Genomic DNA, 10,699 nt, shown 5'->3' with positions numbered 1-10,699 from the left:
TAATTCAATTTTATTTATAATAAATTTGATATGTTTGGAGCCACATATTTAATAATTTATCATTTAATATCCTTATTATATATATAATTATGATATATTTATATTAAAATGTGATTAATTTTATTACATATGTCCTTAATTGCACATAAAAATATTATGTTTTAATATGACTAAATTATGAAATAATACAACTAATTTATTTACAAAAAAAAAATATTTTCTTAAGTCCATAATATAATTTACATTCTTTTTTTTTTCATTTGGAGATTGATTGAATTTTCTTAATTAAAATAATTAATAGTTAATTATCCTTTTACTTTTTAGTCTTCCAAGACCTCAGACGTGCAGGCATAATTATCAGTCTAAACCAAGGGTATTTAAGGAACGCTACAACTACAAAATCAGTGAGCCGGCGTCTCGTCGGAAACCGGACGACCAAGTCGACATGGAGAGCCCCCGCCCGCCCTCCCCGCGCTTCACCCGGAGCCGGAGCGGCACACCGCGCCTCTGCCACGTAAATACACCTCTGTCACCGAACCTCGGCAACCGCCCTCGGTCCCGGTCGAGCTCCGCGACCAAGACCCGGCCAGCCGGCTGCAACGCCGGAGAGACCGGGGATTCCATTCGCCGGTTGTGCAAGGAGAACAGGGTGGAGGCGGTGGGGCCCAATGTGAAGAAAGTCGTCGTCAGCGTGACACCGTCCGCGTGGGCCCTGTCGCCGGGGAGGTACCCGGCGACGGAAGGCGGGAGCGGCGGAGGTGGCGTCGGCGGGAGGAAGAGAGGGGTGTTAAGCTTTTTCCGGCGGAAAAAGGACGCGGCAGCGGGGAGGGAGGAGGTGGAGCATCGGTTGAGGGTGATGGCGGTGAGGCTGTTGCAGTGGAGATTTGTGAACGCGAGATCGGAGGCCGCCATGGCCGCCAGCACGGCTGAGGTGACACGGTTATTTAGTTTATAATTTTCGAAAGCAATATTACTCTCTGTGTTTTATTCCAATCAAATAACTGAATTAAAATTTTATGGATATTACATAATTGGCATCATTGGCCTTGCCGGTGTAATGGGCATGGATGGTAGTCTATGATAGGGGCGAATTATTACGTCCTGTCACCGGATGTTCGGACATCCAATCCAGATGCACCACATCACCCAAATACACTGGAACCCGATATATTTTGATGACGTGGTGCATCTGGATTGGTGTCCGGACGAATCTGGACACCGGACGTAATAATTTGCCATGATATATACGGTTCATGATTGGGCGAATTATTACGCCCGGTCACCTGACGTCCGGACATCCAATTCATATGCGCCACGTCCCCCAAATACACTGGGACCCGACATATTTTGGTGATGTGGCGCATCTGGATTGGTGTCCGGATGAATCCGGACACCTGGAGTAATAATTTGTCATGATAGGATGGAAGGAATTAGGTGAAGATGAGGCCATTTTCATAATGTTTTTAAGTAATAAAATTTTGGAGTTGGTTGGAAGTCATGTTAGAGTAGAGGAAAAGAATACTATATTATTGGTCATCTTAGCTACTAATAACATCACATACATAATTAGAGATATAAATAAAGAAAACAAGACAAACAAGGTCTTTTATAAAAATTTTCAAAACAGGAAATAAATTATAAGGTATTGTTCAATTAAAATTCCTTTTATTTATGATATGAAATTAGTTAAAATTGGTTGTGATTCCTTGAATTTGTAGAATGTGTTTACGAAAATGTAAGTTAAATTATGATGTCGATAGTAGTTTTATTGTTGGTGATGCAATAAGATTGGATATTTGGATAATTGTTTTCTTGGAAGTAAAGATACTTCGACCTAAGAGTTGTAGATAGAGTAATAGTAAAAGGTTGGGGACCCAGTACTGATGGCCAGTGCATTATCCCTATGAATTTGGAGACACTACAGGAAAACACGGGAATACCGTCGGATGTTCCAGCGGAATTTTTTGCGTCGGTAAATAAGGCGTTTGTACCGGCGCATAATGCGAAGGAATATTAACGGTTATTGAACAATCTGTGATATTTTTAATATTAGTTAGTTGATGCCATTGAACAATCTGTTTTAATGAATATTTATGTTTTTAAGTATATGTTAAAGTTCTTGAGATATGTGATGTGTAGATGTGTTGTGCAACTATTATTGTATGTATTTGTATATGCTTGCAGGTGTGAAAATCCGATTGTTGGCTGGGAAGGCAAATTTTTTTTTGTTATTGCTACAAGTTTCCGATAGATTTGACGTCGGAAATACGCCGAAAACGACGATACAACGAATTGATGCAATGATGCCGGTGTTTTATTTCCGCCGGAAATACCGGCGGAAAACTCGCCGGAAACAAGTCGTAGCTTTAGTTACGACGCACCTTACGGCGTCTTATCCGCCGGAGTTTTCGGCGACTAAAGGGCGCCAGAAACAAGTCGTAGCTTTAGTTATAGCAAACCTTATGGCGTTTTATCCACGGTTATTTCCATCAGATATGTATGTCTTAAATTCTGGCGTATATAACGCCGGAATAATCTGTTAAGAAATGACGTTTTGGTTAACACATTTTACGCCGGTAATGCATCGGAGAGTGCGCCGGAAAGGTTTCCGGCGTCTTATAAACATCGGAAGACATTTTTCGAGGCGCACCAAACCGGCGTACGAAATTCCGACGGAAATGCGCCGGAAACCAAGAATTTCCGTCGTATTTTACGTATTACCAGCGGATACGTTGCGGATACGTTCCGCTGGTAATACCGAATTTTTCTGTAGTGAGATGATGTGACTTGAAGATAACAAATGAGGTGACACTAAAATGCCAAATAGGTCATTAATGTTGACCATATTGGTCCTCTCCTAGAGGTGAAAGTAGTATGACCTAAGACCAATAATGTGGCAGTGTGTTAAGGTCAAAAAGGTTAGGAAGAAAAAACATAGTAGTCCTCCCTTGGAGGTTTTAGTGAAGGAATTATAGAGGTATTATCATAAATAATAATGAAAGATGGTAATGATAACCTATGTCGTGGCGAAAGGGAGGAGTGAACTACTCAAGGTTAGCAGAAAAATAGAGGTGGCTAGGACAGTCCTAAACTAAATGACCAGGAGTAAATGGGAAACTAATTATGATAAAAAAAAAATTATTTCCACTAAGGAAGGGAATGGAATTACACAACTGTAATGACCTATATGAATAAGGTGATTAAGATGAGAAATTGAAAAATAATAATACAACAATTATAAAATCAAGCCTTCCTCCCATTACGTAGGGTTGGCTATATGAATAATTTTTTTCCCATGATGTCATCTTAAGAATTAAACTATCATTTAAATTTAATAAAAAATATCATTTATAATACTTTATGATTAACCAAATCTTTTTATATCTTCCTCTATCTTTCTTAACATAAACTAGATCAATACATATACTCTACTACCGGGTCATTGGAAGACCCACGTTTTTATGTGACTAAACCATCTAAGTAAACTCTCTCTAATCTTATTTTCCATTGGAGAAACTCTAACCTTTTCACGTATGTACTCATTTTGCATTCTTTCTCTAAGTGTACATCCACTCATCCACTTAAGGATCTTCATCCTCCAACACTTAACTTTATTTTATGCTTCTCTTTTAATGGCCAACATTCTGTGTCATAAAGCATTACAAGTCTCACCATCATTTTATAGAACTTTCCCTTAAGTTTGAGGGGTACTTTTCTATCACATAACAAGCTAGATGCATTCCTCCACTTCAAGCATCCTACTTGAATTCTGCTAATAATATTTCCATCTATTTCACCATTGCTTTGAAAAATAGACCCAAAATATCTAAAACATGTACTCTTTTTAATTACTAGATCGCCCAAAATCACATTCCCCTTCTCGATTTATTACTATTAAAATCATTGTTCATATATTTAATTTTAGGTCTACGTTAACAAAAATATTTAGACTCTAAGATTAGCCTCGATAATTCAAGTTTTCCTTCAACTCCCTGTTTAAGCTTATCAATAAGAAAAAGGTCAAAAATAGTTCCTATACTTGAAAGGACGACGGCAAACTGAATGATTAGATCAATTGACTATAAAGTAAGAATTTATGGATATCTAGATGGAGAATCTTTTAAATCATGGTATATAATCTAAGTGATCAGGGCAAAGAATATAAAATAATTAGTTTTGAAAAGTCTAGGAACACTAGAATACCTTGCTAGAACTTCTAAGTTTAGAATCTAAGAAAATAATGAAAAAAGGATATTTATTTTTATATTTTAAGTGATATATTCTAATAATTATCTAGCAATATGCTGAATATTTGATATTCCTAACAACAATGTACATGTTAAATTACACCACTTAATTGGAAAATAACTAGAAAATCATATGATTGACTTGCTCAATTGACCCTGCTAGACCTAAGTCAAGTTCAAGGGCCAATAGGTCTGGTGGTAGTAATGGGTAATATCTGTATAATTGTATGAATGAAGTCTTCAATTAATGAACATGATAAACTAATTTAAAAGTCTTATTGACAAAAAAATAACAAAGTTAATAAATTATGATTTCTATGTGGTAGGACAAGCCATACCAATTTTGATAAAATTTATGGATCAAAATTAAGGCTAGGTAAGAATGACAATGATACACTAGAACTTTTGAACTAAAATGCTCATCTTCATGAGAGCAATTTAGTGTTACAATTGACTCATGAATTGGAACCTATAAAAACCTCAATAATTTGAACAAATAATTGATATTAAATTTAGGGTCATAAAATGTTACAAAATATGATATTAGGAGTGTCAATATTTGACATAACACGAAAACCCGACTTAAACCCAACCAAAAAATTCCTCGGACCCGAAACGGGTCGGGTTCAGGTTCAACAATTCGACCCGTTTCAAAAATCAGGTCGGGTTCGGGTTGACCCTTTTATTCGAAATTAACCCTTTTTTTACTCGAAAATCCATTTTTGACCCAGAAACTCGAGATTGACCCATTTTTTATCTAAAAAGTGGAGATTTACCCATTTTTTGCCTAAAAATTAATAGTTTTTTTCATGGTCCCGAGTGATTTGGGTTATATTGGGTTGACCCGAACCCGAAGCGGGTTGGGTTCGGGTCTGAAAAACCGACCCTTTTGAAAAACCGACCCTTTTGCAAAAACGGGTCGGGTCGGGTGGTTGGCCCAAATAGTGTCAGGTCAGTTTCGGGTTAGACTAGAATCTGACCAGTGACCCAAAATCGACACCCCTATATGCCATCGTTTATGCATAAAAATATTCATTTCTCTAAGAGAAATTCAATGCCACAATTGCTTATGAATAAGAGACCTTAAAGTTCATTTAGGAACTCTAGGAAGTATTGATTCATGTGAGTAAATTGAATATAAACAAGTTAAATTTGAAACAATTTAACGGCATGATTATATTGCTCGTGGCAAGAAATTGCATGTAGGATAGTGGCGTACAGTGGTAATTATCTCCCATTAGGATGTTATCATAAAGTAGGTGTATAAAGAGAGGAGAGAAAGCAAATTAAATCAGATCGGTTTTTAGTTCACTTTGATTTAGATCATTTAGATTTTAATTTGGATTATTTTCATGTCATTAAAATTATCATGGCATAATGACCACTTTGATTATAAATTTGAGTAAGCTCAATCCACTAGGTGATTTAAAGATCCAAAATTTTGTGTTTAGATATGTGCTTGATAGGATGAAATCTTTTGTTATCCAATCAATTTTTTCATAGTTTTAAACAACAAATCCAGTAAATTTTTTAAATATTTTGAATATTACAAATTTTGTAAATCAAATTTTAACTTAAGAAAAACAACAAGGTATAACAAATCCCTAAATATCACCCCCCAAACAACGATATTTATTCACATTAAAATTTCGCCAATTCATCAAGTTGTAAAAGAATTCTTTGCTACCCAAGTAGATACATTGGATTCTCAGAGCTATTTCATGTGACTAAAAAGTTTTTTTTTTTTTTTTTTGATCATCATGGTAGCTTAAAATCATCATAAAACAGGAAACACCAATAATGATAATATTTAGACAACTAGAACAAGAAGCAATTCTGACTGATGCTGGTCAGCTAAAAACATGAAAAACAAAAACTTAAGCAAATCTCTGGTCTCTTTCAAAAACCTGAAATAGATGATGCTAAAAGGCTGCCTAAATCTAGTTCATGCGCCTGATAAGCTCGTTGATATAATCTTCACGGTATCCAGCATCTCCACCTTCAACATAATGATTCCTTTTCTTCTTTAGTCCTCCAAGTGTCGCCTTCAGCTTAAATGGCCAAAGAAAATTATTGTCCTCCTTAAAATGAGGCCCTACAGAAAAAATTTCATGAATGAGGTCCTCAATGCATATAATGTCCTGCTTTCCTAGCCCCTGCTCAATTATGCCATTGTTAGTTCATGGAATCCTTTGCTTGTTCAGTTTCCCATATCCCCTCTTGTATATCAATTCCCTTACGCTTTTAAGGTTTGGATAACCATAGGTGACATAAGGCTCCACCCTGCGGAGCATATTAATAATAGCTTTGTTCACTTTCAAGAAAACTCCATTAAAAATCTGTCTCAGGCGCAAAAGTTGCAGGATCTTCTTAGTTTTCGGATGCATGGCATTGATCCCGCGGATTCTGATAATGAACAGAAGCTTGGCCTCGGGGCAAACGTAGAAGCCTCCTTTCAACCTAGCCTCGCGCTTTAACTGGATCAGTTCCCTCTCTTGCTTCTTGTATTCCTTAGCGTACTGCTCTGCCCTCTTAAAAATAAGTTTGCGATTCTCGAGGTTTTTCTTCCTCTTCTCGTCGAGCTTTTGCTTCTTCTCTAGAGCCCATTGCTCCTCCCTCTTGCGCTTTTTCAATACGGACTCGGGGATCACGGATTTCGCCTCCGCCTCCGACATTTCTCAAACTAGCTCGCTCCCTCTCGGGCGCTGCGGCTTCAGATCCAGAAATAAATGACGACCGAGTTCGACAAAAGGCCGCGCAGCATGTGACTAAAAAGATTGATTTGGTGATAAAGAGCTGCCAAATCTTTGCTAGTTAGCTTAGCCTTTCACTTGCTTTTGTAAGTGGAATGTAACTTTAGGAAGGATGAAACTTCTCTAATCCCTTTCTTCTTCTTGGTATTAAAAGTTAGATGGTTTAAGTTTGGTTTAAGGAAGATGTTTGCTCCTAATATCATTAATTAACTTGGAAGCTCTAACAATATTAAGTGGTCTCTATAGATTTTATGGAAGTTTAATAGTCTTTGTATACTTGTTCTAGTTGGATAGTTTCCATTTATCATGCTTCCTCTTATACTTTCTCATATTTCATTTGATGATGAACCCGCCTTAAGGCTTAATTTTAGTAAGTACTTATTAAACACTAGATTTCGGCTTTGTTTGAGATAACTTTTTTATAGCTTTCTAAAATAATTTTTTAGTACAAAAATTTCTAATTAAAAAAAATTGTACAGAAAAGTCATTTTAGAAAGCAGCAAAAAACTGTCCCAAACGAAGCCTCAATATGGGCATACTCGTTAATAAGCTCTTGAGAGACTTTTGGATAAATGGAGAGCTTGCCTGCTCACTTGCATTCTTTGGACCTACACATCCACAAGCCATCTTGAAGATTATTAATGAAGAACATTTCTAACATTAGTTATCCTTTGGAATTCACTCATTAGTGTGCTGTGTGGGGGATTTCTAAATAAAAAATGACATTTACTTTTGTGTTCTGCTGGTGCATGTAATAATGATGTTCTCTCCTAAGAACTTTTGGAAAGTTGGAGAACTTATTCTCTAACTTATTTTTTCTTGAATTCCTTCTTTGCAATGCACTCTTGGAGACTACTGAAGAATTGAAGAGCTTGTTTTCTCACTTACCCTCATTAGGCTTGCTGCTCAGGAGCTTCTCTTGTGACTTTTGTGGAGTAATTAATGGAGATTTTTAGGGAGGACCTGAGTGCTGCAAAGAGAGGAGTTGACGATAGCGTCGGCTATGTAGTCGCCTTTACCAAAACTAAATAGATTCTCGTCTGAAACTGTATTGTTTTCCACTGCAGAACAAAATCTTCTTTGCGTGGCTGAAGCTAACTGAGCTAAGGAACATTGTTGCTGCCAAAAGGATATTAATTCAAAGGAGAAAGCATAAGCTGAAGGTGATTAAGGTGCTTAATCCACAACTTAATCTTCTTAACAGATGGGAACTGCTGGCCAGAAGACATCTTGAGGCTGTGGCTTCTTTGATTAAAGTTTTGGAAAGCGCATGCGTATCTATTCCCTTGGTTGAGGGTGCTAAGGTAAATTAGTATTATGTTTATATAGAAATATTGGGATGTTTTTTTATGGTTTGTCTAATAAAAGTTGAAATTTTTTCACTTGAAGTTTTGCTTGACAAGGATTTTACTGATTTTGCAGGCTAATTTGGTGATGGTTCATAACTTCATTTTTAGCTCAATGGATATTATGTTGGCTATTGAAGCTGCAATTAGAACATTTTACTCCAAGGTTTGCATATTTTATTCATATTTTTAGCTATTAGTCTCTTATTTGTTTTACTTAAGAATGGTTTTTTGCTTATTAAGATCTAATTTATGTTGGAGAAGATGAGGAGTAAGCACTACAATGACGATACAAACAAGAATGTAAAAGCAACGTAAAACTAAAGGATAACAAGATTTAACGTGGAAAAACTCAAAATAAGGAAAAAACCACGGAGCCACACCACACCAAGAAATCCACTATGAAAATTGAGAGAAATAAGTACATATCTCTCTTCTCTCTCACTCTCTTCTTGATTCTCTTCTCATATGCACTGTTTTCAATGTTTACATGCTCAAAATACAATAGAAAGCCAAGTAAAATAACCCCAAGGGACGCAACCCTTCAGAAAAATAAGAAAAAAATTGTTCAGTCTTCCTCGTAACATTGTGGCGTCAGTTTAGGGCGTTGCAGCGCTCAAGTTTCTATCTTGCACCGTTGCAGAGTCATATTTATAGTTTTATACCGTTGTGGCACTCTGCTCTCTTTCGTTCAATGCTGGGGCTCTTAGATACGTAACGTCGTGGCTCTTGAGTACACAACGCTAAGGCGTTGTACATAAAGAAATTATAGGCGCAAAGCACCCAAACCCAAGCAGGGACTAAAACCCCCGCACCTCCCAACGAACACGACAAACTTTGAGGTCCAAGATAACATAAAAGTCAAATTGATCAACACAATGAGATACTACACATATCAATTTAGAAATAAATTTATTTTATGTTTAGATACATCATGAATTATATTATTTAAAGCATAGGTATTTACATGCTTATGATAAGCTATGAAATCTTCTCCCTTAATGTTTTTATTCTTTGCCTTTCAATGATTTTTAGGGCCTGTTTGAGACAGCTCTCTACCTATTTTACTTTTTAGACAATAACCACAATTTCGTTTGACTACTATTTTCTCACAGTTTTCTAAAAATTTTTGTTATGGACAATCAGAATAGCTAAGTTATTTTCCCCACAACCAACTTTATAAGCGATGCAGCCGTTCCAAACAATCCCTTAAATTTCATTTGGGGTATCTTATAGTTTTCCATTTATGTTTTTAAAAATCTCATTTTTCAACCACAATTTTGAATATACTTTTCAAAAAACAGCTTTTTAAAGACAAAATATTGAAAAATAAAATTATATAAAATTTTTTAATAAATATATATTATTTTTTATTAATTACTATTCCTAACAAAAAACATTAAAAAAATTATCTCAAAGCCTAATTTCATTCCCCCTCTGCTTCCAGACTGAGCTATTAAAGTCATCGTTGTGCGAATTGGTGAAAATCATACCAGAAGAAGTACAAGGCTTGGATGAATTGAGGAACACAAACAACTTAATCACTTCTCTTGAGGTCAGTTATGTTCCTTTTAATTAAGGGACTATTTAGGATTTTTCTAATTTTTGTAATATTTTTATTTTTATTTCTTTTTAATTATTTAAAGTATTTTCATTGAAGTCACTGAGTTATTTATTTTTTTATTTATTTATTTTCTTTATCAGATGCATGAGACTAGCCTAAGAGCCAACCTTATTCAAGCAAAGAAGAGGGAAACTGCATCTCCTCCTATTTATGAGATAAAGACAGGACTTTCATGGAAGCATTTCCATCCACATTATCTAATTATGTAGGTTAATTAATAACTAATGATAATTATGACACCCTTAATCGCAACTCTTATGGCCTGATCTTATTTAGATTTTATTTGTGACAGTTTTTTTACTATTTTCTAAAGCAACTTTTTTAATTATAATTTTTTTAACTAAAAAGTTGCCCTAGAAAACAGTAAGAAAGCTGCCGCAAACGAGAGAAATTATTATTCGCGGAGTCCAGTTGTCATCCGGACTCCAATCAGAATCGGCCACGTCGTCTGTAAATTTTGTACACATCTTTTATAAAAATTGTATATTGTGTACAGGCCGACGTGGCATGTTCTGATGGGAGTCCAAAAGGAAGCTACATCTGGACTCTACACGTAATAATTTCTCCTTATACGAAGCTTTAATTTGTAGTATATTAAACTTATGGGAATGCTTAGCTTAAGTTAATTACAATATGTATCATTTATCTTTATTTAAGCTCGTGTAACTATTTAAATATATGTATTGTGATAATATGTCGTGTTCTCTTGTAATGATTATAATTATTTTA

General features: G+C 35.7%; 2 protein-coding genes across 2 annotated transcripts; one reads left to right on the top strand and one right to left on the bottom strand.

The window, feature by feature from the left end:
• Positions 1-412: 412 nt before the first annotated feature.
• LOC110106322 (QWRF motif-containing protein 7) lies at positions 413-10,699 on the top strand. Its single transcript, XM_020836190.2, has 5 exons — positions 413-931; positions 8,068-8,304; positions 8,423-8,512; positions 9,794-9,901; positions 10,051-10,699. The coding sequence occupies exons 1-5, from the start codon at positions 446-448 to the stop codon at positions 10,177-10,179; spliced, it is 1,050 nt and encodes a 349-aa protein (XP_020691849.1). The 5' UTR covers positions 413-445; the 3' UTR covers positions 10,180-10,699.
• LOC110106323 (60S ribosomal protein L7-4-like) lies at positions 6,006-6,999 on the bottom strand. The gene has a single exon (XM_028694769.1). It carries the CDS (start codon positions 6,920-6,922, stop codon positions 6,428-6,430), a length of 495 nt encoding a protein of 164 aa, XP_028550602.1. The 5' UTR covers positions 6,923-6,999; the 3' UTR covers positions 6,006-6,427.

The sequence above is a fragment of the Dendrobium catenatum genome, unplaced genomic scaffold, assembly GCF_001605985.2.
Source record: "Dendrobium catenatum unplaced genomic scaffold, ASM160598v2 fragScaff_scaffold_547, whole genome shotgun sequence".
NCBI lineage: Eukaryota > Viridiplantae > Streptophyta > Magnoliopsida > Asparagales > Orchidaceae > Dendrobium > Dendrobium catenatum.
This window is presented reverse-complemented; position numbering and strand designations above follow the sequence as displayed.